Source organism: Lissotriton vulgaris, chromosome 7, assembly GCF_964263255.1.
Source record: "Lissotriton vulgaris chromosome 7, aLisVul1.2, whole genome shotgun sequence".
NCBI lineage: Eukaryota > Metazoa > Chordata > Amphibia > Caudata > Salamandridae > Lissotriton > Lissotriton vulgaris.
In genome coordinates, this window is record NC_141695.1 from 1,749,116,353 (window position 1) to 1,749,143,614 (window position 27,262).

A 27,262-nucleotide genomic window follows, 5' to 3' on the forward strand; every position below is an offset into this window, starting at 1 on the left:
GTAGCGGTGGACTTTCCACCATGCAATGGTAGTGACCGACAAGAAAGCGTGATTGCTTTCACAATGGACTAGGAACGGATCCGAAGGGCCGGCAAGAACACCATGCGGGACCGAACTGTAGCTCACAGACAAGCTTGAACCAGACGGCAGAGAAAATAAAACGATCATAGAATGGAGCGGATACCCAGGGACATTACCACTAATGGGTGGAGTCATTAGATCCTACGACTCAAAATGACTTCTTTTGAAGGAAAACAAGTTGTACAAAAAAAGAGCCCAACACTAGATGACCGAAGTATGCATGGCATGTATATTTACAGCCACACTTGTCACGAAAGAAAATAAGTTACTTACCTGTAACTGCAGTTCTCCAGTATTGGTATCTTTCATAGATTGCTTGAATCTTTCCCCGTTGTCGAGAAAGGAGTTACTGGTACCTTTAAAAAATAATGTCCTAACAGACCTAGAATACAAATATTCTGGCCTCTCGATTTAGTAACATATCCTAGTCTTTATTAAAAGAGAACCAAACTTAGGAGACAACCAATCAGATGATAGCACCCTGCAGAACCTTCTAGAGAAGATCTAGTCCCTCAGATTTTCAAAGCACTCAGGCGTACAAGTACAAATAACAGAAATAATGGTGAGCTTTCCAAGGGGTGCGGTGCGTCGCATGTGAATCTAGATTTCAATACTGGGGAACTAGTTACATGTAAGTAACTTATTTTGTTACTCCATTTTTGAAACTTTCGTAGATCCAGCTGCTTGAATCAGAGTAGAGAGCTGTCATAAGCACATTTCACTGAAAGACCATATGTGCACAAATAGAATACCAAGAAAATGTACGTAATAAAGACGGGTGGTAGGAATAAAGAAATGGCTCGCCTATATTGGAAAAAGCGGTCTAAAACAGCTTGTCCAACTGCAGCGTCTCGCATGACCTCAGAGTCCAAACAACAATGTGTTGTGAATGTGTGCACCGTCTTCAAGGTTGCAGCCCTGCAGATATCTGGCAAGGACACTCTGGCAAACACCACCATAGACGTGGACTTAGCTCTGGTGGAATGAGCACGGACCTTTGATGCTAAAGGTTGGCCCACTTGCTGAGGATATAAGAGATGCACTTGATATCCACTTAGAAATGCTTTGTTTTGTGAGAGGGCAAACTTTTCTCTGTGTACTGTAAGCTACAAACAGTTGGTTGAATTTGCGAAAGGATTTGGTTCAGTTATAAAAGAATTTCAGGTACCTCGACATCTAAGGATTGCAAAGCACGTTCAGCTGATGTCTGCTGATCTAGAAAGAATGATTAAATGTGACTGGCTCATAAGTGAAAGTCCCAGGGTACTTCAGGAATAAACCTAGGGTTCATGTGTAGAATAACTATTGAGTCTAAACTGCAGGAAAGGCTCTTGGGTAGTGAAAGCTTGGATTTCACTAACTCTCCTTACTAACGTGAGAGATAGGAGAGCAACCTTCCAGGACAGCAACATAGTGCTTGTGCAATTGATTAAACTTCCATTCGAACCTATCCATAGAGCGGATATAGTATTGAGCTGCCATGTAGGAGGAGAGGCTCTCACTGGTGGAAAAGTTCAGAATAATCCCTTGAGGAATTGTTTAACCAGTCTGCTGGACCACAAAGATGGGACATTAGATGATCGCTGGAAACGGGAAATGACCGCTAGATGTACCTTTATAGGATTGTGTGCCAAACCAGTTCGCGCAAGCGGTAAGGCAAAACCTCCTCTGGGGATGATGAGAGGGTGCCCTTTAGCCAATCTGCACCAAAAGCAGAATTTTTTTCCACTTTAAGCATATGTTTTTTAGTGCCATCTGCTCTCTCTCTAGCCAGGACATCTCTGCATTCCTGAGGAATCTTCAAATGTTGGAAGTCAGGAACCAGGAAGATAATCTGAGAGAAATGTGGTTCTGGATGTCGTACTGGTCACTGGCTCATTGTCAGAAGTGATCGGTTTGAGGTGTATCAAAGGTTGTAGTGAGGAGGAGGAGACGTTCTGTGTACCAATGCTGGCGGGGCCATGCTGAGGCCATCAGCATTATCTTGCAAGGCTGTGCACAGCCTTGGCAGGAGAGGAATGGAGAAAAAAAGCACAGGCAAAAATGCCAGACCATGCACTTGAAAAAGCATTCCGCCATTATCCCTAATGGGGATGCCAACTTGCGAAGTACTGCCATTTGGCATCGTTGGGAGTTGCAAAAAGGTCTATGCTTGGCACGGCACAGAAGACGCCGAGAGTGCGCTGATCCAACCCCCACTCGTGACAGGTTATTTTTAGTCTACTTAGCATGTCTGCTATGGTATTTTATTTTCCTGGCACATACTCTGCTGTTAGTGATATCTTGCGATTTATTGCCCAGTTCCAGATAAGTTTAGCTTTTTGAGCCAGGATTGTTTAGGTAGTGCATTATTGTAATGTTGCAGGGAGGTTTGGAGAGCTAGGAACACTGCTCTGACCTAGAGGAGGTTGATGATGGTCTCGATGGGAAGATGGTCATTTTCCGCTGACCTGGAGCTCTTAAAGGCAAGGTTCCCATACGTCCAAGGAGACATCTGTTGTTACTTACCAGAGGAGAGGCCTGTGGTAGGAATGGTAAGCCTTGCAACAGATAACTAGGTTGTGTCCACCAGACCAGTGATGAGATCATGGGTGGAGTTACTTGAATTAGGTTGAATGCTCCCTTGACTTGCACCCAGTGGATGTCCAAAGCTTCCTGGAGGGGGATGCATGTTTAGGCGAAAGTAAGGAATGAGATAAATACAGGACATTATGCCCAGGAGAGATTTCAAAAGGCGTACAGCAAGTTTTGCAGCATAAATCTTTCTGGATTCACTCTGCTGTGCATATTCCTCTATCTGGTGGTTGGGTCCGGAATCGTAGTCTTTTTTTCTTTTTTTTTTCGTAGCCCAGGTGGGCGTCGACGTCCCATCATTGGGTGTACCTTCGGTGACGTCAGCATGCTTCCGGCGGAAGCTCCCACCCTTGGGCGCCATCTTCAGATTCTTTTTTCTGCCGTTGGGTCTGGATCGTCGCGTGGAGTTCCAGAAGTTTTGGAGGAGAAAAGGAGAAAATACAGCAACTTTGACAGAAAAGACCTGCTTCAGTCGGTTACCTCGTCTTTGCTACTTACATCGGAGCATTGTATAGTTGTTGGTGACTTTAATGTCCATATGGACGACGATTTGGATGCCGACACGGTAAAAATGTTGGATGTCACAGCTCCTCTTGGTTTGGTCCCCTACCATGTTGGACCAACCCACGAGAAGGGTCACACCCTCGATCTGACTTTCTCTACAATCCCTATAGAGATGCATACATCTAGTCAGGTGTTATGGTCGGATCACAGGCTGGTCAAATTCTATATCCAGGAGGTAAGGAAATCCTCCCGTCCCCCTCGACAGGTCTCCCAGGGATTTAGGGCACTCCATCGGGTTATCCCGGAATCACTGGCACAGGAATGTGCGGCCCACCCTTGCATTCTGACAGGGGATCTAGACGGGGATGCAGAGCGGCTGCAGGCGTGGCTCCTAGAGAGGCTTGATCACCTGGCTCCTGTGAGACCGCCTCGCAAGATGGATAAACGTGCTTCTGCTCCCTGGTTTACGGAAGTGCTGGCAGCTTCCCATCGGCAGTGCAAAGTAGCCGAAAGAGCATGGCGCGCCAAATATGATCCGGCGGCCAAACTTGCTTATAGATCTTTAGTGAAAATGTACCATCGAGACATCCTTTCTGAGAAGAAGGGCTATTTCGCTAGGAAAATTGAAGCTGCCTCCAATTCTTGTAAGGAGCTATTCGCCATTGTGCGGGAGTTCACGACTTCACGCGCCACGTCGAATCAGACTCCCCCTTCTGAGCCTTGGGTCAGGGCTATAGCGGACTTCTTTATTACCAAGATCAGTCTGATCCAGGACTCCTTTCCTGTGCAGGAGTCCGAGACGCCTTGCTCGGTGGAGGAGACCTCGGTCCTCCCGACCAGTGCTGGCCCTGTTTTAGCAGTTTTCCCTCCTCTCTCTACGGCCTCTTCGTTGGATTTGATGGCTTGTCTAAAATCTGGCTCTCCGCTGGATGCCTGCCCCGCCAAGTTTTTGGCGAAAATGGCGGCAGTCATCAACCCTTTTGTCAACCCCCTGTTGAATTGTTCTCTGGTTCAGGGTGTGGTCCCTCAGTCATGGAAGCAGGCGATGATCATCCCCCTGCTCAAAAAGCCTGGTCTGGATGTGGAGGTACTAGCGAACTATAGACCTATTTCGCTTCTGCCTGCCTTTGCAAAAATCATCGGAAAACATGTGCATAAGGTGCTCGCCGATTATCTGGAGTCCCATGACCTACTGCACCCTACTCAATCAGGTTTCCGCACCAATCTTAGTACCGAAACAGCTCTCCTGGAAGTTTCGGAGGCGATTAAGGAGGTGCTGGATTCAGGTGGTAGGGCGATGCTGGTGATGTTAGACCTGTCGGCGGCCTTTGACACCGTCCCCCACGAGGGTCTCCTCGCAAGACTTTTTGAGATCGGTCTTAGGGGGACGGTGCTCGACTGGTTTCGTTCTTTCTTGACGGGCTGCCGACAAACGGTCTGGGCCTCCGCCTGCTCCGCCGAGATGGCGCCACTGGGTGTCGGGGTCCCTCAGGGCTCAGTATTGAGCCCGACCCTTTTCAATATCTTCATGGCGGCTCTGGCGGAGTCTTTCGGGGCTCAGATAGTTTCTTACGCTGACGATACCCAGCTCCTCTTCACCTGTGAGAGGGGTGCGGACTTCAACGGAGAGAGGATCCGGGGTTGCCTTGAGGCTGTGTTCCAGTGGTTCCAACATAACAGCCTCAAGTGCAACTCGGATAAATCCGAGGTCCTCTTCTTCGGGTGCAGTGTAGATCCGGACTGGAAGGTATGGTGGCCGGAGAACATGTTTCCACCAGCAAGTTCTTCCCAGGTGGCGAAAAACCTTGGGATTAAGATCGACAATGGCCTCACACTGCGCTCCCAGATAATCGGCCTTACCGGCACGTGTTTTGGCCTGCTCCGGATGTTGCGTAAGTTTCTCCCTTTACTATCAGAGGAGCACAGGAAGGTCACAGTGCAGGCGATAATTGGTTCGCGTATTGATTATGCGAACATTCTCTACCTTGGCCTGCCGGAATATCTGCTTCAACAGCTACAGGTGGTCCAGAACTCGGCAGCACGGGCTATCTTTGGACTATCTCGCCGTGCTAGAGCCTCGGGCCTCCTGCAGGCACTGCACTGGCTTCCCATTCGGAAGCGGATAACCTTTAAGGCCTTGACGTTGGCGCATAAGGCGCTGCACACTACCGGAGCGAAATACCTTCAAAAAAGGATGGCTTTTTATCATCCTGCCAGGTCCTTGAGGTCAGGGTCCTTGTACCTTGCCAATGTTCCTCGTGTCAAAAGGGCACGTATTGGAGGCCGTTCCTTCAGATTGCTAGCCCCCCAGCTTTGGAACATGCTGCCAGTGGTGCTACGCAGCACGTCTAACCTACTGGCTTTTAGGAAAGGGCTTAAAACTTGGCTTTTCACCTCTTAGCTGCGCCCTGGGTTCTGTTTTTTTCTCTCCTCTGTATCTTGTTTTTTTTTTTCTTTTCCCTCTTGTTGTGTTATGAAATAGGTGTGCAACCAAAGCGCCGGGACACTGAGTAGCCGTGAGCTATAAAAAAACCAGCATAACATAACAAGATTGGGAGAAGAAGACCATCAAAGAGGAGACGACGAAGAAGGGGAAGAACCTCGAGATCTTAGACGTTCTTCGGAGAATGCGCACACAGGGGCCCCCAGAGTGCAGGGATGTACAAGACACCCTTTAAAATCTGCAGAAACTACCACCACAAGTTCGCGCAGAAGGACCAGCACCCGGTCTGCAACCTCTGCCTGCCAATCGACCAGGAGAGCAAAGACTGCAATGCCTGCTCAATCTTCAAACCGAAGACACTCCGGGTTCGAGAGAAGCAGAGGATAGCTCACTACACGATGCAGGGAAAAGGCCAGGCCCTGACGCTTTACGAACTGGGCCTCTCCACCAACATCGCCGAAGGTCCAGATGACTTCACGGTTGCAGAGACTGATAAGAAAACGTCTGACAAGGTAGGAGAGTCTACAACCCCGAAAACCTCGACAGGGCCTCGAAACCCTGAGACAGACTCTCAGAAATCAGAGTCCAGAGCCTCGAAGGGAGCAACGGCGCCAAAAACGTTGACGACCCAAAGATGCATCCCTGATAAAGGGCCCAGCGGATCCTTCGAGAAGGACTCCCGGGCGCCGAAGACTGGCGAAAAGCCAAGGTCGTCGAAGCAAGCCCCCGAAAAAGGGACTTTGACTTCGAAAGAGAAGGAGCCGAAAAAAGGTTTGCCGTTGACGCCGTCGAAGAGAGCAGCTGAAACAATCGACGATGAGCAGGGCGCACAGTTAAGCAAGAAACAAAAAGAAGGCTCGAGGCCGAGATGGAGAACATCCTTCAGAGGAAGAAGGATTTTGAGGAAAAGATGAAAAGTTTCAGGATCCCCCTCGAAGCCTGCGACGGCAGTCGCTGAGGTTCAGGAGCACGAGGAGTTGGACGTCGAAGAGCCGCCGAAAACTCCAGGACACGAAGAGGAAGAGGACCTCTATTACACAGAGGGTGAATATGGGGAGCAGCAGTCAAGCTACGGCTCAGGATCCTCGACCGCCCAAGACATGGAATGGCAGGACATCGAGGCTGAAAACCCGGAGGAGCCTGTGGAGACATACCCCTCGAGGCCTTCGCCGCCGGATGACATTGGGGCATACAATGAGGTAGTCAGGAAGGCAGCAGCAGCTTATGGGGTTAAGCTGGAAGAGGAGAAGCCTAAAGCGGACTTCCTGCTGGAAACATTGCTCCCCACGCAGACAATTCTTGCCCATGCTGAAAAGTATCACGGAACAGGGGAAGGAAGCGTTCAAGGACCCGGCTACATGCAGATCAGTCACGCCGAGGACAAAGAAGAAATACAAATTCTCCTCCCAGGACCCTGCTTACATCAAGGGGTCCGTCACAGCAGATTCAATAATCGCTGCAACTGCCAGAAGGGCCAACGTCCCAACATCTGGGTCACCACCTGACAAGGAAAGCAGGATGATGGACCCGACTGGCAGAAAAATTGAGAGGAACGCCGCAATGCACTGTCGGATGGCTAATTCCAACGCCCTCCTGAACAGGCACCAATACCAGCATTGGGATGAGATCGGCCAATTGCTCAAGCAACTCCCAGAACAATACCTTCAGAGGGCAACACACCTTGTGGAAGAAGGGAAAAGCATTGCTAACTCGTGCCTGAAGACAGCCTTGGATGGGGCTGAAACATCCAGCAGACTGATGGCTATAGGCATCACAGAGAGAAGGCAAGCCTGGCTCAGGAACTCAGGCTTTAAAATTGAGGTTCAGAACAACATCATGAACACACCTTTCGAAGGAGAAACACTGTTCCGAGCCCGAGTTGATGAGAAACTCACCCAACTGAAGAAAGACGACGGGACGGCAAGGTCCATGGGGGGCCCTGCAATTCAGGGGGATGAGAAGAGTCACTCCTACGCGGAGGCCAAATGGAAGGGGTGGAAACCAGCAAGGATAATCACACCAGGCGTTCCACCAGGGTCAACAGAGTGACAACCAAGGTCACCAGGGCCAGCAGAAGCAAAACTGGAACAATCAGAACAGGGGCCAGTCATTTCGAGGAAAAAGAAACGGACTGGGCCATAGAATGAGAGGCGGTGAACAACCCCCTCTAAGTGAATTCACACGGAAAAAAGGTGCTCACCCACTCAAACCCTCCGGGGGAGGAGCGGGCTACACGGACAAGACACAAAAGAACATGTAACACCAGTAGGAGGCAGGCTGAGATTTTTTCTCCAGTAGTGGAGAAAAATAACCACAGACAAGTGGATACTAAACATCATACAGTTCAGATACTGCATAGGGTTGGAAAAGACCACCAAACAGAAAGCCAAAGAAAAGAGCACTCGGGAAGAGAGCTGCAATTGCTTTAAGAGGAAGCTCAAGAACTCCTCCTCAAAGAGGCCATTGAACCGGTCACATTCAAAGAACTGAACAGGGGAGTGTACTCAAACTACTTCCTGGTGCCAAAAGTGGACGAAAGCTCAAGACCCATCCTGGATCTACGGTTCCTAAACAAGTATGTAAAGACTCAGAAATTCAAGATGACGTCCCCACAAGAGGTCATCCCACAGATAAAGGCCGGGGACTTCTTGTCCACCGTAGACCTCAAAGATGCGTACCTGCACATCCCAATGAACAGGCAGCACAAGCACATGCTAAGATTCACAGTAAACAAGGATCACTACCAATTCACAACCCTGGCATTCGGTCTGAAGTCCGCACCAAGGGTATTCACCAAATGCCTCGCAGCAGTAGCCGCACATCTGCGAAGAGAGGGGATACATGTGTACCCCTACCTCGACGACTGGCTCATAAAGGAAAGCTCTTACAGGACATGCAAGGATCATGCAGAGCAAGTCACAGGAACGCTAACAAGCCTGGGATTCGCCATACACTGGGGAAAATGCTCGATGAAACCAGAGCAAGTGAAGATCTTCCTGGGAGCTCAAATCAACACCGTCCAATGCAGGGTGTTACCCAGCGAAAAGAGGACACTTAGCCTACTGAGGGAGAAACGTCACTTCCAGAAGGAAGGGGCGAGCTCTGACAGCGAGGACAGTGAGCAAGATCTTGGGAATGATGGCGTCATGCATGCACCTGGTCCCCAATGTACGCCTACAGATGAGGCCACTCCAAGAGGGGCTGTAACTGCAATGATCACAAGCTACAGGAAGTTGGGAGGATCTAGTGGTTGTAACGCACAAGGTGCAGGAAGAAATGAAGTGGTGGACCAAAGAGAGGATAACAATAGGGAAGCCTCTAACGCCACCGGACCCAAGAGTGACCATCACCACAGACGCATCCCAGAAGGGATGGGGCGCACACATGAACAGGCTCAGAGTGAGGGGTCTTTGGAGCCCAGCGGATGCGGTCAGACACATCAATTACCTGGAGCTGAAACGTTGTCGCTGGCCCTCAAGGCCTTTCAGAAACAACTGTACAACCAGAAGGTGCTGACACCACAACGATGTTTTACATCAACAAGCAGGGGGGTACTTAATCATTCCCTCTGTCAAGCTTGGCACAGGAAATCTGGAGATGGGCAATACCACTCAAAGTAGACCTGCTAGCCACAGGGAAGGACAATGTAGAAGCGGATTGGCTCAGCAGGCAGACTTCAGCATTCCACGAGTGGGAACTCAACATACAGGAAACAAAGACTATTCAGGAGGTGGGGCACTCTGACAATAGACCGGTTTGCAACACGCCACAATGCAAAATGCCAGTACTTTGCATACAGACAATCAGAGGCACTATCCCAGGGGAATGCCCTATGGATAAGCTGATCAAAAACATTTGCCTACACCCCCCCTCCACCCGGAAGGGGCTAAGAAAATAGCACCACCAAAAAGGATGCTGCCGCTGGCTTGGAACCTGAATGTGGTACTGACAGAGCTCATGAAAGCACCTTTCTAACCGATCCACAAGGCATCACTGCAAATGCTGACAATGAAAGCGGCCTTTCTGGTAGCAATCACCTCGCTACGCAGAGTGAGCAAACTACAGGCACTAACACTGCACGAAACCTACATTCAGATACACAGTGACAGGGTTGTGATGAGAACAGACCCGCACTTCATGCCAAAGGTGGAGTCAAAGTTCCACATGAATCAGTATTCAAATACCTAGCTTCTTCCAGAACCCCACGACAAGCGCTGAGAGGGCGCTCCACACTCTAGACGCAGGAAGGGCAGTGATGCACTACATTGAAAGGACGAAGGAACACTGGAAGACAAAACAGTTCTTCGCAGCCTTCGCAAAAGTTACCTGGGTAGACCAGTGACTCATAGCTCGATGGATCGCACAAACGATCCAATTCTGCCACAAGCAAACGGGGCAGGAGCTAACAGGAGGGGCACAGGCCCACTCGACCAGGAAGAAAGGAGCAACAATTGCCTTTCTGGCCAACACACCAATTCAAGACATATGCCTGGCGGCAACATGGGCTTCAGTGCACACGTTCACTAAGCACTATTGCGTGGATGTACAGATGAACAAGGAAGCACAAGTAGGACAAAGAGTGCTTTAACATATTTTCAACAACCAACGCTCATCTTCCACCCAGCTGCCACAAAAGTAACGAAGCCGCTACCAAATCTATGCACAGCATAGTGAATCCAGAAAGATTCACGCTGCAAAACGAAGAGTTTACCAGTCAGTGTAGTTTTGCAGCTTGAAGATCTTTCTGGATTCACTAGCGAACCCACCCACCTCCGCCAGAAAGAAGAGGCTGGAGAAGAAGGTGGAAACAAATGAGATAGAAAGCAAGTTGAAGGTTACAAGATACGTGAAAAGAATAACGTTGGAGAAAAGCTTAACAAACATAGCCATGGATTCACTACAAGGACACAAAGAGAAGAAGAAAAAAGAGTCTCTGAAGATGGCGCCCAAGGGTGGGAGCTTCCACCGGAAGCATGCCGGCGTCACCGTAGGTACACCAAATGGTGGGACGTCGACGCCCACCTGGGCTACGGAAAAAAAAACCACTACGATTCCGGACCCAACCACCAGATAGCGGAATATGCACAGCATAGTGAATCCAGAAAGATCTTCAAGCTGCAAAACTACACAGACAGGTCTATTCGATACTTTTTGCACACATTTTGCCAAACTAGTCAGTTACTGTTGTCTCTCTAGCGCGGGAAATAATTTGTTTAGAGTGGTATCCAGTATGGCTCCTAGGAAAGTTACTTGCCGAGAGGGTTGAAGGACTGATGTGTCCGGGTTCAGAGTAAGATCTAGCTGGTTCAAGAGATGCATACATGACTTCATGGATGCTCTTGCAGCCTAGTAGTAAGGGGCCTTCAACAACTAGTCGTCGAGGTAGGGAAAAATGTGATGATTATGTTGCCCAGTGTATGCTGCAACCGGCGCTAGGCACTTTGTTAAGATGCGAGGGGCAGATTTGAGCCCGAAGGGCAATACCCGGAACAAACAGTGACTACTAACCACTGAAGCAGAGGTATTTGGGTTTTATATTTTTGGTGTATGGGTATATGAAGATAAGCCTCCTGGAAATCCAGGGACAACATGTGATAGTTTCTGTTGAGAATATGTAATATATCTTGGATGGGAATCATTTGGAAAAATTGTATTTCAAGGAATGAGAATCTGTAATATATCTTGGATGGGAATCATTTGGAAAGATTGTATTTCAAGGAATTTGTGGAGACTCTTCAAGTGCAAAAAGTCTCCCCTTATTTGACTTTTTGCAAACCAAGAAGAAACAGGAGTAGAGACCTTTCTCTATTTGACCAAATGGAACTCTTTCTATAGCTCTTTTCTTTAATTTGGTAACCACCCCTTAACTTTAAAGGTGTAGGTGTTTCTGAGTAACAGGTTGTGGAGGGGCTGGAGGTGGAGTTTGTATGAATTCCCGATGACTGAATTTAATTAGGTCCAAGACACATTGACCTGTAGTAATTTTCTTCCAATGTTGGAGATAAATGGTAATCTTTCCACCTATCCTGGATGGAATGGGAGAGGCAGTAGCCGGCAGCAGGGGAAAATCATTGGAGACGGTTCGCTTCTTTACCCGGTCGTCCTGTTTTTCCTCTGAAAGAGGATTCGTTGTAGGCAGCCATAGGTGGTTGGCATTGGTTATACTGTGGCCTACATTGCTGATTGGAGATAGTGTATGTGGGATATCGATACTGCTGGTATCCTCCTCTGTAAGATGGATGTCCTTAGCCTCAAGCGGCACAAAAAGACATCTTATATTGCAAAGTCCTGTTTGCTTGTAAAGACTCATCCATGTTTCTGAAAACAATGCTTCACTGTCATAAGGTAGGTCCAGTATCTTGGTCTGAACTGCAGGCCTGAATGCCCAACTTGATGTCTCAAAACTGCTGCCCCAGCCAGTTGTCAAAATCTGGTGAAAGCAACGTCCACCTTCCAGTATTATCTTTTCCAAGTAGTATATCCAAAAGATGGGAAGGCAAAAGTGACTGTACTTTACATGGTGACGTTAGAGATGGTGTTATTCTTGATTATCTAGTGAAAAACGTTTTTTTCTATCTTTGTGGAGTCATCAGCGAGGGCTTCTTTACCGACTGAGCAGGATGTACCTTAGGTGGGGTAGCCGTGGTCAACAAGGAGCAGTTGGTGAAGTGAAGCTGCTGCGGAAGCCACAATGACGACCGTGGGGCTGCTGTGGACGATGAAGTCATAGTAGAAAGGTTAGCCATCGATGAGGGATCTGCTGGGTCATTTTTGGGGGAGGCTGCCACCGGTGAAACCAATAGTGGCGACAGTGGAAGCTGTTGACGCTGCTGAGACAGCACTTGACTCACCAAGGATAGATTAGGGTCTTCTCGTCAGGGATGTCGTCAACAGCCGTCCGTGGAGCTGAAGTAGGCTTTTTGAATGTGTGGTTCATCTTCTGGAGTAGATGGCTCTGAAGCCGGCCTCTGAAGAGATTTTTTTAGTAGAATTGGGATTCTTGACTTGCTGTTTGAGAGGATACTTAGGAGCACCATCATGCTTATAGGAAACTTCAAAATATTGTTGAGGTGCCTTTTTGGTGGCGGGTGCCTTTTAGGTGACTGCTGAGAGGAATGACCTATAGCGGAGTTCTACTCGGGGGCGGGGCGCACTCCACACGAGGATCTTACCTTTGTTAGTTTTGAACTGTCCTGCGTCATAAGTCTTCAACCATTTCAAATGGGATTTTTTTTATTGGTGAGCTCCGGTAACAGAGGGGTGGAGGGAGGGGAAATAGATAAGGCACGACGTGCCCATGCTTTTGTCTTGCAGAACTGAGTTAACTGTCACAGGAGGGGGTTTCCTCCACCCTGATCCCTGGCTAAAGCCATAATAGCAACAGTTTAACATATCTGAAACCCTACACTGCCGTCAATACCCTGCGGAGTTACTTCAACGGTCTCAGAATGCACCTCGCATTCAGACAACTCGCTCCTCATTATCGCCCTCAAGTTTCACGCTCATCCTGCACTTACAGTATTAACAATGCCCTCACACTGATCCGGATACACTCACACCATTAACCCGCTTACCCTGTACTCACAGTGATCACTCTGCACTCATAATGCACTTGGACTGTTCACCCTGCAGTCACAATAGCACACTATTCTGTGGCTAAAAACCGGCACACCCGTCACATTTACGTTATTTGTGTGATTATTAATCTAAGTCATGTGTAAAACAAAGAACCAACTCACAAACCTGCAGTTTACTAAACACTCTTGTGTTGAACATTCGTTGACAAATATGGCCTGTGACATGCGCGTGGTGGTCGATTATGTAGTGTACCAGATTCTAGAAATTTCTGTCAGGTGAGGGGGAGCCCCAAACATCTAAAAAACAAAAAATCAGCTGAGGGGGGCTCAACCTACACAAGTTTGAAGACCCCTGACCTATAGGGTCATCACTGGGTCTTAGGAGGCGTTTGGTAGAGGATTTTTCAGAGGAGTCATTCTCCTCCTCAGACAGGAGAATCCGTTTTTTTTGCCTCTGCAGCCACAAAGAAGCCGGCCTTCATGGTCTTTTAGAGTCCTTGTAGAAAATGCGCTGCATATCTTACAATCCTTTGATTTATGTAAGGATAAAGACAATATAGACAGTCTTTATGTGGGTCGTCGATATGTAATCTCTTCTTCCTGCAAGGACCCTCCCACTCAAAGGAGAAGAGTGTCACCTCAGGAGTCCCCCTGGGCTCCATTTTGAGCCCATTACTCTTCAACATTTATATGGTGCCCCTCATTTATTTGATCGAATTCCACGGGATAATGGTAACATCATACGCTGATGATACACAATTGATTGTATCCCTGGATAAAGACTCCGGGCTTGGCAGAACAAAATTTTTGGAATTGTCTTGTGGACGTTTTTCAATGGATGAATGATAACTGTTTAAAATGTAAGTCCGAGAAAACAGAAATACTGCCCATTGGGAAAAATGTCAACTCTAGTCCCAATGACTGGTGGCCAGAGGGAGTCCCTGCACCTCAGAGTTCAGTAGAAACGGCCAGGAATTTGGGCAGTCTTTTTGATGCGTCATTATCTTTCGACCACCATGTAAGGAGTTTGGCCGGTAGTTGTTTTAATGTCATCAAATCATTGAAGAAATTCTTTGACTTTCTCCTTATTGATGTGAGAAAATCAGTGGCGGTGGCCCTTATACTCTCCCGCCTAGACTATTGTAATGGTCTTATGGCGGGAGTAAAGAAAACGACCTTAAAAAAGATTACAAAGCGTCCAATATGCAGCGGCTCGTCTGGTACTGAAACTCCCCAGGAAATAATCTGTCTCTGCGGCGCTTCGGAAACTTCATTGGCTCCCCCTACATAAAAGGAGTCTCTTCAAAATTTTGTTGACCTCCTTTAAAGCTTTAAACAACATCGGCCCCAAATATCTCATTAAAAGATACTCCCACTATTGTCCCACAAGACTTCTGAGATCAACAGGCTGTAATTTAGCCAATATCCCCTCTTTCCACCTTAAAACCAAAGGGGGAAAAAACCCTCAGTGTCCTAGCCTCTAGGGCATGGAAAGGGAGCTAAGGCTACTTGATCAGGAAATGCTTTTTCGCAACAAACTTAAAACTTGGCATTTTAATCTGTCAGATGGTTATGTACTCGCTGCCATATAGATCTCGCTTTTGCTGACCTCCCTGTTCCGATAGCGCCATGATGCTCCTTTCGGAGCGATAGTTTGCGCTTTATAAATTCCAAAATAACATTAACATGGTCTGAAGAGCCCTATTTAAGGTCTGCCTGACATGACGGACGTCAGTTTGCTGCACCTAAACACAGATAGAAAGATCTAGAAAGTTTATCTGTGACGGCAGAAGGAAAAAATCTGCAGAAATCTTTCAAAAAAGTGGCATGGAAAAAAGCTAAGAAGAGCTCAGTGGAGACTCCCTAGCATGACGTGCGGTAGAAAATCCGAGGGACTTAAGCGTCTCTCTGGAAGGTTCTACAGAGCGGTATCATCCGATTGGTTATCGCCCAAGTTTGGTTATTTTTTAAATAATGACCATGATATGTTACTAAATTGTATTCTAGGTCTGTTAGGAAATTCTTTTTTAAAAAGGTACCCCCACCTTGACGACAGGACAGATTCAGGCATGTGAATCAATTAAAGTTGCTGGAGTAAATAACATTCTACAAAACTAGCAGGACAATAACTGCTTTTAACCTGGCTATGAAAAATGAGATTTCCAGCCCAGTAAGAGCTGCGAGCTCCAACATTTGTTTTCTTGCTGCTGTTGTCTTTGGGTGGGGGGTTGGGGGGGTTTATCCATTGAAAACGTAAGTGTCTGTCCTTTACCATATGGAAAAACAGCCACCAACCGGGTAGCAGATCAGAAGTAGCTCTTTAAATGTATGCGGGGTGGGAGAATACAGGGCACAAATACGTTCGTTAGTACCCTTGATTAAAGAAAGTACGTTTTTTTAAAATGTAAACAGTTGACACCAACTAAAGAGAAAGCTCATTAACAACAGCATACAATTAGAATATACCTTCAGAGTGATCGCCCTGTGCGTTTGACGAATTAAGACAGCTATCCACGGTCTGTTCATAGTTGACTGAAGGACCATATGTGAATCGCTCTGGAGAAACTAAAATAGGACAAAAGTAAGTTTTTAGATTAATCAAACGGAAGGAAAAGCTATTTTACAGTCCTAGTTCTTAATCATGAAATTGCTGAATTCATATGAACGTTGACAACTTAAAGAGTACCATTATAACACAGCGTGGAAGGTTGATATGGCATTAAATAAAATGCTGCACGAATTACGTAAATACCTAGCTCTGTTAGCTAGTTTGGAGACTTGTTTAAAAAAATTTAACTGGGCTTTTGGTGAGGGGGTAGAAAATGGTCATTCATATCAATGAAGATCCCACAACTGAGATCAAGCATTTAGACGGATCGTGAACATGTTGGTGCAGACCACAGCAATAAAAGAAATGACAAACACGGGAGGGAGAGTTCTTGGTGGTATCCTTAATGAAGGTCCAGTATTCCTCCAGAGCCCGAACATCCCCACAATCTACAAGGCCTGCCAGGGATGTAATCAAGTTAGCTCGTGTTTTACTTCTTCACACGTTTCTAGTTACCTGTTCTGGGCCTCTTGAGGGTCACATAGTGAAGTAGATCATGCCTGGTGAGAACACGCAGTAACTGCAGGATGTGCCTGAAATTGCCCTCGTCGCATTTGCCTCTCCTTTCAAGCTCCAGAAGCAGCTCGATGCCATTCCTCGGTCTGCAGATGCTGGCTTCCAGGTGCTCACTTGCTGCTCTGCCCTGGCTCTGTCCGCTGCGGCGGCGGTTCAGTCGCTGCCAAGCAGCCACCAAGGCATCGTGCTGGACTTCTTCATCCTCCACAGCCCACAGCTCGGGGTTCATGGGGTGGGTGAAAGGATGGGTCTCCTCCAGAAGGAAGGAGAGGACGTCCATGTCACTTTCGGTCATGTGTGCGCCTATCACGTCAAACATCTGATGAAGGGAGAACATGCCATAATACTCTAAGCACTCGTCCTCTTCCCAGAAGTGCCCATAAGCAGGCCCCCTGATGCCAGCCATACTAAAGAAAACAGTGGGTTTAAAATGAGTGTTCTAGAACGAGGTGGGAAACCCCGAAACAAAATCCTAAATGTGCACAACCAGATCGTGGCAGTCGAGGAACAGAAGTAGAAGAATGCGGAGATCTATCGCAGCAGGATCTGGAAGAAAAAAAGAAAAAAAACATTAAATCACTAAGACTTGTAGCCTGAATCACTCCCGATAATACTAGTGTAACTTACCCTGAACCAAATTGTGTACCAACTTATTTTTAATGCCAGGCTCTAATTCACTTTCGTTAAACGCCCTGCAAAGCTTAAAACGCGACGAAGCAAATTGTGCTGACGATAAACATTCCTGGCTCCCAGCCTACAAAGGATGCAGAAGCCTGGAGGCATTTAATAGGAAGGCAGTGTGAGGAGAATACAGAAGGTTCAAGAGGAGGATACTACCCCCACTGGTAGGCGTTTCATTAATCACGGCTGACTTCATTACTTATGTGACAGACGACATCAATTTCTCATAGCCTGACAAACATTTTAAAATGAAAATTGCATAGCTCTTCTTTGTGCAGCCTATAAAATGTACATCACGGACAGAAGCAAACCGCGGCAAAGTATCGTTTCTTTGTGGACATTAATACAAATCCAATAAGGCTATCTGTCTACCCTGCTGCTGTACAGACTCCACAACTGCCACCTTCTGCCCACTTTTAAAGAATTACAATGAAGAAAGTAACCTCATTAAAAGCCACGTACAGAATATTCACCCAAAACGCGTGCAAGCAGCATAATCCCCCAGAGGTTTCTAGGTTAGCTATTAACAGCCAACAATTCCCGTGTACAATGGATCTGGGCACGCATGCCTTTTACTCACACAACTGATCAGCTAAACAGCCATTCACCGGGAAAGCACAAAGTTTAATGAGAACCATGTGACAATCCAATACGTTTTTAATTCTAAATCTGTGTAAGTGACCAGGCACGTTTCAGTGTTGGTTAGACGTGCTGGAGGTCGACCAGTTTTGGCACGGTAGGATATGACACCGAATCCCGAGAGGGTACAATAATTTACCAACTAGGCAAGAAGAACAAGTTAAACATATACTAATACCTAAAAAGTAGTCTCGGGTGGTACAATTCAAAAAGTCAGACGCTTTACATAAACCAAGGCCCTGAATATTTGGTGGAAGAGCCTTGTTTTTAATTTAATCAGATTTACTTAGTTATTGATCTTGGGGGGGGGGGGGGGGGGGGATCTAGTTAAGCAAAGGCATACACCAAATGGATAGCCAAATTACACCCTTTGGGCCATGGGCTTTCAAAGCAGTCGAAGCTTACTCTAGGATTCAGACTTGGGCACGGCTCAATTTCTTACATCCTCCATCCTTTGCAAGACATCTTCTCCTATACAGGATTTGTGCAAGAGATAGATATTGCACCCCTGGTCCTTACTCAGCTCCTGGGCCACCACTGTAGTGCTAAATGCTTTTAAGATTTACCAGCAGTTTCTCCAATAGCAAAATAACCATCACAAATGTACTATCGGAAAAACCCATCACCTTATTGTAGTCACTGGTGAGGCTTATGGATCGGGTATTAAAGCCAAGTGTAAAATGTCCAAAACGGATGGGAGGAATGCTTCTAAATACGTCTAACCACTCACTGGAAGTCGCTCAGGGAGCAGCCCGACCCATCGGTATTTTGTACACCATACTACCTTAGTTTGGAACATGGCATATGCAAATCAGTCGTGACCCTGATCCAATAGAACAGTCCTGCCCGAACTGACGGACCAGGTCCTCCCTGTACCAGAACACAAGCAACCCAAGGGCCGTTCTGCCCTGACTGGGTCTCTTCAGTTGGGTGTGGCTTGGTTCCTGTGGCACATGACCCACTCTGGGCATCCTGTTGACCTGTATGGGAGTTACATCAAACACACAACACCTTTTGTGTGTTTGATGTAATGCCCCAAGCAGGATTCCTTGAAACCGATGGTAAAGCTCAAGTTGTGGAGGAGCATTATGGTTAACTCAAGGTGTCTTTGTCCAATGGAAATGACTCGGCCTTCAACCAGTTGTCTAAGTACACAAATACTTGTATTCCCACCCACACCCTCTCTTAATGCTGCACGTCAGCCACCACTTCGGTGCCACCACAGTCAGCATCTTGGTGAATACCTGCAGAGCAGTCAGAGTGACAGACAAAAAGTAGGCATCCTGAAGACCCATGGACCAACTGATCGCCTGCACTTAAGGCCAACAGAAGTTAGTTCACAGACAGCATTTTCAACTTGTCCTGCAGAATGAAGTGACGTAAATGACAGTGGCCCTGGGCCCCCATCCTTCTTGTGGGCCAAGAGTAAAATTATGTGCCCCTTTCCTCCAAGAGCATGTATTCTATGGCCCCTTCGCTTAGCATGGTAAGAACCCTTTCTTTATATCCAAGATCGAGGTGTGTGATAGAGATCACATCGTTGAGGACAGAGAGGGTCCCGTAAGCAATCAATCATAAATTTCTTAATTGGAAACAAAAGTGAAGACCCTCTCCCTACAACAATATAGAAGAGGAGTTTAAGGGATTGCAGTAGTTACTGCTGATGGCATGCCGCAAATCTACCTTTGCTTAAAATAAGCAAAATAGTTGTAGGGGAGCCAGTTTAATCGGCCTGCAACGCTCCCTCAGCCCGAAGGTTACTTTATGAAAAAGCACAGAAGCTGAGGAGAGTACGACCAGTGGAACTGTTTGGCTGAGGCGCCATGGCTAGGTGAGAGCGGTGAGGCACAAGAGTTTATAAAAGGACACACGGAGGAGTTAGCCTTCTTGCCAAAGTGCCACACACCACAACAGGTGTGCCAATGAGGACGTTCTGAGCGTACCTCAAAATGCCTTTAGAGCACATACAGGCGAGTCAGCAGAGTAACTATTTGAGCCACTGTTTTGGCAGAGAACAGACAGCACCCCAGAATCAGTATAGAGACTAGATCAGTTACAAGATCCAAAAACCGCAGGTTTCTAAATTTATAAGTCATGTTCCCCAACCTCCGCAAAAAACAGTTGTATACAATCCAATGGTCTTGCATTACTGAAAGTTTGAGCTATCCGTGTTGCTACACCAACATAGTGCTTCATGAAGAGATCACTGTACAGGACTATGCAAAGGTTGTGGGCGTGATTGGTGGGTGCAAGCAAATCCAAGTTCTTTCCTAAGATGTGTGAACTTCTGTCTCGTCCGTGTTCAGTTTCAAGTAGTTGAATCTCATCCAGTCGGCAATGCTGGTCATGACTTTCTGGAAGTAGCATCTGGTGATGCCGGTGTATTCTGAGGGAGATGAGTTGGGTGCCGTCAGCGAATGAGATCGACCAATGGGGGTGTGTAGACTATGAAGAGGGCGGGGCCGAGAGACTATCCCGGGAGAACTCAGTAGATTATGCTCTTGGGTTCGGAGGTGAACTGTGGATTTTGTGTGCATCCTGTGAGGAAAGAGGAGATCTACTTCAGGGCCTTTCTTCTGATGTCAATGTGGTGGAGTCTGGAGATGAGGGTATGATGGGATACATTGTTGAGACCGTCGAGGAGGATCAGGACTGCTGACTTGTGCTTTGGTTGAAGCAGAAACCTGACAGGAATTGAGCAGGTGATCAGTGAGCTGGCGGTTAATGGCCTTCTCCAAGACATTAGCCGGGAAGAGAAGCAGCGAGATGGGGCAGTAGTTCTTGAGCTCGCTTGGTTGGGGGCATTCTTCAGGAGGGGTTTCACCTCTTGTTTCCAGGCGTTCGGAAAGTGGCAGTGGTGATTAAGAGTGGAGGATGGTGGCGAGTGCGCTGCTGATTTCCATCCGACTCGCGCTGAAGATGTGGTGGGGCAGTGGTCGGTCGGTGCTCCTGAGTGAATGGAGGTCATGATCTTTGTGGTGATTGGCGTGGCTGTGGGAGTTGTCTGTGTCGGTTGTGAGGTGGTTGAGGTCGGTTGTTTTAAATGTCTGCTATTTTGTTGTGGGAGTAGCCCCCCAGCGAGTCGCAGAGGGTTTGGGATGGGTGGATCAAAGTCTTGGTGGCAGATGTGCATAAAATTATGACAAGTTGGAGGAGGAGCTTCGCGGGCAACCAAGATGGCCGCGTAAGGTCGGAGCTCTGCGGACCCTCCGACCCTCCGCAAATATCCTGTTGGAAATCCTGATCCACATTAGTGGATTCTACTTGGTGGATGGTCGCAGACACGGGAGCAGCTTTCCGCTTCTAAATTGGTGGTTCCTAGACGAAGCTACGTCGAGCTGAACTCCGTGCCAGGGATGCGCCATTGTCTCCTGGGTGGTTGCTGCCTTCACCGACGCTCCGCATGATTGGAATGCGAAGCGGTTGTTTGTGGTCCCTGCTGACGGAGTGCTTGTGGCTGCGGAGTTGCCTACTACCGGCCTGGTGTGATTACTGACACTGCCTCTGCTCTGTTCGTGTGTTTCTTTGTTCGGGCGGAGTAGCCCTTTGTCCTCCTCGGACCCAACATGGCTGGCAGAGGGGACCCCGACAGGACGTCGAACAGAGGTGTTCGTAGGACGACTCAAACGCAGCTGAACAAAATCGACCGGTATGCTCAGCAACGGACCTCACCCACTGTGGTGGCCTCCTCTAAAGACCTTCATGGTGCGAGCTCGCCTAAAGACTCTGAGCCTACCCTGAGCGACGTTATGGGGGCCATTGCGGGCATTCGCTCAGAAATGCAAAAGCAACACGAGGTCCTGACTCACAAGGTGGACACTCTGGCTGTGGACATTAACCTTATCAGGGCTGACTTGGGAAAAACTAACGACCGAGTGAAGTCTCTTGATCTCAAGACCTCCAGCCTAACCACCGACGTCTCAGACCTGCAGACGGAGGTCCGGACCCTGAGACTAGCCAACGACCAATTTTCTAGAAGGCTGGAGGACTTTGAAGGACGTGCCAGGCGGCAGAATGTCCGTATTATTGGTGTTCCGGAGGGAGCGGAGGAGGCGGCAGTGGACCTTTTTGTGGAAGACCTGGTGCAGGCGCATCTCGCACCTTCTGGCCTGAGCAACTTTTTCTCGGTGGAGCGGGCCCATCGGGTCCCGGGCGGCCCGCCTAAGTCGGGTATGGCGCCTAGACCCATCATTGCCCGGCTCTTCAACTTTAGAGACCGGGATGTGATCCTTCAGGCGTCCAGACGGCATGGACCGCTCAAATACCAGAACTCCGAGGTGCACTTCTATCCGGATTTCACCAGGGCCGTGCAGAGGCAGCGCCAGAGTTTCGCAGGTGTGAAACGGCGCCTGAGAGACATGGGCTTTAAATACTCGATGCTGTTCCCTGCCAAACTTCGGATTGAGCACGAGAGCCTGTGCCCTGTTCTTCGACGTGCCGGAAAATGCAAGCGACTGGCTGGACACTTTGCCACAACGCCGGGAAGAACAGGAAGCGCATTCCGGAGGCGCAACTGGTGGTTCCGACCTCTAGGACTTGTTTCTACTGTGCGGATCATGGCGGTTGGTGTCCCTGCTGTCTGAATGCTAATACCAATGTTACTTCGATGTTGATGATTCTCCTGTCGTTTACATGGAGGGTGGCGGGAGGGGTTTGTGGAGATTCCTTACTCCTCTGGGGACTTTTTGTAGACTAGTTCATGGGGCGACAGGCACACTGCTGGTTGGGGGGGCTTTTTAGTCTGCTGCAGGGGTGCAGGGTGGGGGGTGGTGTTGGGAAAGTCCGTCTGTTTACTTTTCTCTCTTTCTATCTCTTAGGCAATGGGTTGTATACATTGTTCAGTTTCATTTGCTGTTGAGGTTTGCTGGGGTTGGGTGGGGCTGGCGACACGATGATGGGGGGTAGGAAACTACGTGTACTCAGTTGGAATGTTAACGGGTTGGGTGACCGCATCAAGAGGGGGGGTCGTGATTCAATTGATTAAACGCCACATGCCCGATGTTGTTCTCCTTCAGGAGACGCATCTGGTTGGGAATACGCGTAAAGCGCTTAATCGTAAGGGATACAAAATGGTGGCCCACTCGGGGTTCTCATCGGGCTCTCGGGGGGCGGGAGTTCTTGTTCGTACGTCCCTTCCACTTGAGATCGACGTCACTCTGATTGATGAGAGGGGGCGATACGCCGCAGTGACGGGACGGTGGGAGGGGCGTGCCCTGACATTACTTTCAGTTTACGTTCCCCTGGGCCTGCAATCTAGCACTTTTCAAGACCTTGGTGGCGCCATTTTAAATTTGCCTGCTGGTTTGTTGATAATGGGGGGGGTGATTTCAACTCGGTTTGCTCCGGCTCTTTGGACCGCCATCCGCCTAGAGACGTCCGGGGCTCCCAACTGTGGTTGCCCTCCTTCCTTGAGACTATGGGACTAGTGGATAGCTGGCTGCTTTTACATCCCACGCTCCGTCATTTTTCCTTTCATTCCGGCGCCCATGGCAGTCTTTCCTGGATAGAATATGTTCTCACATTAGCTGCATATGCGCCTGCTGTCTCTGCGGCCCGTTTTTTGGCACGGGGCATTTCCGACCATTCCCCGTTGTGGGTCTCTTTCGACTTTGACATTGTTTTGTCGGATCGGCCGGTGGCTGTTAACCCATGGTATTTCCGCAACCCCAAGACTCGCAATCTCCTGGCCAAGGCCATCGACCTCTACTTTTCTGAGAATGAGTGTTCGGTTAGCTCGGCCGCGACTCTATGGGAGGCGTTTAAGACTGTCTTGAGGGGTGCGGCTTTCGCTCTTATAGCGGAGGCCCGTAGAGTCAGGGATGCCGATTTGGTGCGCATCGAGGAGGAGATCATGGAGTTAGACTTGCAGTTGGAGACAGAACCCGATCCCGTTCTCCTGCACGACCTTTCCCTCAAACAGTCGGAATACCGTGACCTTGCCACGAATGCTGCCCTTACTGTAGCTAAGGAACAGCAGGGTCGGATATACGACGTCGGCGATAAGGCTGGGAAGTTGCTGGCCTGGCTGGATAGGAGAGAGATGGCTAGCCGTGTCGTACCCGAGATATTGGGGGATGACGGAGTTGTCGTCTCTGATCCCAGCGCCATTGCCGAGTCCTTTGCCGACTACTTCCGAGGTGTCTATACATCTGTTTCGGACCGGTCTGAGATCGATTCGACAGCGCTTCTCTCGACAGTCGAGCTTCCCTGTCTTTCGGACGAGGAGCGCGACGACTTGGACAGGGACATCTCAGTTGATGAGATCGCCCTTGCGATTCGCTCATTGCGATCGGGCAAGGCGTCCGGCCCTAATGGCATCCCGGTTGAGCTATATACGGTCAGGCCGGATGTGGTTTCCCCACACCTGCGTAACATGTTTCTGGAAGCGCGGGACGCCGGCCTACTTCCCTTAGACCAGAGGTTGGCCACCATTGTGGTCATCCATAAGGATGGGAAGCCGAGAGACTTGTGTCGCTCTTATCGACCCATTTCTCTCCTCAATGCTGAGCCTAAGATTCTCGCCAAGCTACTCGCCAATCGACTGATTGGGGTTATTGGCGACTTAGTGCACCCGGACCAGTCGGGCTTTATTCCTCATCGCAACACTGCCCTTAACCTGCGTAGACTCCACGGCGCCATGGCCAGGGCTCACACCCTGGAGGAGCCGGCAGTCCTTGCTTCCTTGGACGCCACAATGGCTTTTGATTCTCTCGAATGGAGTTACCTCTGGGCAGTGTGGTCGAAGCTCGGTTTTGGCCCGGTGTTCATTGACTGGGTGAAGCTCCTCTATGCTGACCCACTGGCTAACGTTGCCGTCAATGGCCGCATCTCTGCATCTTTTGCCCTTCATAGAGGCACCAGACAGGGCTGCCCCTTGTCGCCTCTTTAACGCTCGCTCTTGAGCCGCTTGCGGCTATGATGCGCACACACCCGGACCTGCATGGCATAAGCTGGGCTCCTGGTTTCGAGGACAGAATCTCTCTCTATGCTGATGACATTCTGCTCTACCTCACCTCCCCCCGCAAGTCACTCATTGTGGCAGGCGATGTACTTAAGACTTTTTGGCAGGTACTCTGGCCTCGTTATTAACTGGGCCAAGTCCTCCCTATACGTACTGAAAGGGGACACACCACGCCTCCCTAGAGGCTGCAACATCCAGGTGGCCAGCCAGGGCTTTAAGTATTTGGGGATTTACATCTCCGATAATGCGAGGGTGAGATACGACCACAACTTGCTTCCCCCTCTTCAGCGCCTCCGGCGTGATGTGGAGGGTTGGCGCAAGCTTCCACTCTCTTTACTTGGACGCGCGGCATTGTTTAAGATGATGTCTTTGCCCAGGTTTTTGTATGCCCTACAGAACACCCAAGATCCGGTCCCCGCTCGCTACTTTCGAGAGATTGAGAGCCTTCAACGTGCCTTGCTCTGGGATGGCCGTCCCCGCGTCGCTATCACGAAGCTCACACTTCCGTGGTACGACGGGGGTATTGCACTGCCGGATGTGCGCAGATACTACTGGGCCTCCCAGTTGGCGGCTATCAATCATGATTTTTACGGCCCGGAAAACAACCCCGGCTACACCATGGACAAGTGGCTTTTGGGTGGCGGCAATTACTACAGGGCGCTGTACTCTAGGTCTCTGGACGGGCGGATGTCGGGTCCAACGAGAACTGCGGTCCACATCTGGCGTACGATCACCAAGGCGCAGGGCTGGCAGGGCAGGCTGACTAGATTCTCCCCCTTGTACGACTCCGATATTTTGGGCAAATTATGGCACACCAAGGGCTTTGATAAATGGGATCTCATAGGTATTTCCAGGGTGGACGATAGGATCTCAAAGGGCGAGATTAAGACCGTCTCCCAGCTACAGGCTGAGTATCAGCTGGGCGGCACAGAGTTTTTCCGTTATGCCCAGCTGCGACACGCGCTGCTCTCTGCAAAGCCGGCAGAGGGGGCGATCCCAGAGAGCTCCCCGCTGGAGGACAGAGTGTTGGACGGCCATATGCCTGACAGTGCCATCTCACTGTCGTATAAGAACCTAATTAATGTTCGCACTGACCTCCTCCTTGGTGTGCGGGAACAATGGGTGCGTGATGGCCTGGAGATCGACGACGAGGACTGGCAGAGCGCTGTGTCCTCCCCTAAGGAGGTCGCCATTTCCTCTCGTCTTCGGCTGGTGCAGTTCAAGATTTTGCACAGAGTGCGTGACTGGCCCCCGGCTTGTACATATGGGCTACTCGACCGATGGGCTCTGTCGCCGTGGCTGTGGCGCCTCTGCTACTTTTCTGCACATTCTCTGGGAATGCCCTGTCATAGCTTCCTACTGGAGACGTGTGCATCGGATTATGGACGAGGTGACTGGGGTAGTGGCGACTGTGGAAGCTAGGAGATGCCTCCTTAACATCTGGGAGCCATCCGATCACAATGTGGCTCAGACGCAGTGGGTGACCCTTGGCAACATGGTGGCCAAACGCGATATTGCACAGAAATGGGGGGCTGCGACGGCTCCCCTGGTGGTACAATGGAAAGCCAACATGGATTGGTGTATGTTTAGGGAAAAGACGGTCTATGTTGCCAGGGGTAAGCCCAGAAAGTGGTCGAAAATGTGGGGGGCTTGGAATGCTTACAGGAGAGATATTTGCTTGCCCCCTGAACCTGTCTCTTTGGAGGAACATTTGTCGCCATAACCTGTGACACCAACTGTTTTACGTTATACTGCTGAATCCTGTTTCTTCCTTTCCCCCCCCTCTATCCTGATTTACTCTTCTGTAATTGTGCTTATGTGCACGCTGCCCCCCTGCCCCGCTCCAACACCTCGAATGCTTTTTCTGCTCCATTGCCACTCTTTAACGCACTTGGCGTCTTCTTTCCTTGTTCTATGTTCCTTCTATCATATAAAATATAAAAACAACCTTCATGGTACTATGTCAAATGCTCTTGCACTATTGCTCTCCTGATTCACCGTGCTGCCTTGCCTCCGGGATGTTAGGCTGAATAGCTGTGTGCACTTTCCCAATAAAGGTTTTTAAAAAAAAAAAAAATTGACAAGTTCTTTTGTGTAATTGGTGCTTGCCTCAATGCTGGTAGTAAGGGTGTCCTTTCTGGCTTCCTGTGGCTGAATTTCATTCTGGTGCTGGCTGTAAAGATGGAGGTTCAGGGTGTGTCAAGCACAGTGAGTGGGACTGGTGACCAGTTGTGGGAGTCAGTGTTGCTTGTGCTTTCTAGGAGGTTGGTGGATTTGTACTCATCGGTGTCGTCAAAATGGAAGTTGAAGTCGCTGAGGAAGATATAGTTCCTAGAATTGATTGTAAGGGGGCTGATGACTTCAGAGATGGCAACATAAAAGCCAGAATGGGCCTGTAGGCAAATGTTCCCCTTAAAGTTGTGCTTGCGTTTGTTCCAGATTTTGAAGCCGATACGTTCCGTGATTGAGGTCATCTTTGGTGTCGGGACATTAGATTGTTTCCTTGTGGATGATGACAATGATTCTTCAGTGTTTGTTGGCGCAGACTCTGTATCATCTTGGAGCCATGGGGAGTTGTGATCGCGATGTCTGGGGTTGAGGACATGTGGGAAAGTCTCTGATGAACATCTCATCGGGGTGAAAGTGGTGGCGGTGTCATATTTCTGTGGCCAACTTGC

General features: G+C 48.9%; 1 protein-coding gene across 2 annotated transcripts in view; it reads right to left on the bottom strand.

The window, feature by feature from the left end:
- DEDD2 (death effector domain containing 2) overlaps positions 1 to 27,262 on the bottom strand; it is a 111,340-nt gene that overhangs the window by 78,012 nt on the left and 6,066 nt on the right. The window contains exons 1-3 of one of the 2 annotated variants that reach the window (XM_086933044.1): positions 17,332 to 18,584; positions 16,244 to 17,145; positions 15,646 to 15,744 (exon numbers count right to left, since the gene is read on the bottom strand). In XM_086933044.1, coding sequence (XP_086789170.1) covers positions 15,646 to 15,744; positions 16,244 to 16,709 — 565 coding nt within the window. In that variant the 5' untranslated portion in view covers positions 16,710 to 17,145; positions 17,332 to 18,584. Of the gene's footprint in view, positions 1 to 15,645; positions 15,745 to 16,243; positions 17,146 to 17,331; positions 18,585 to 27,262 lie in introns of those variants that run through there. The other variant, XM_086933043.1, reaches the window with a different exon arrangement.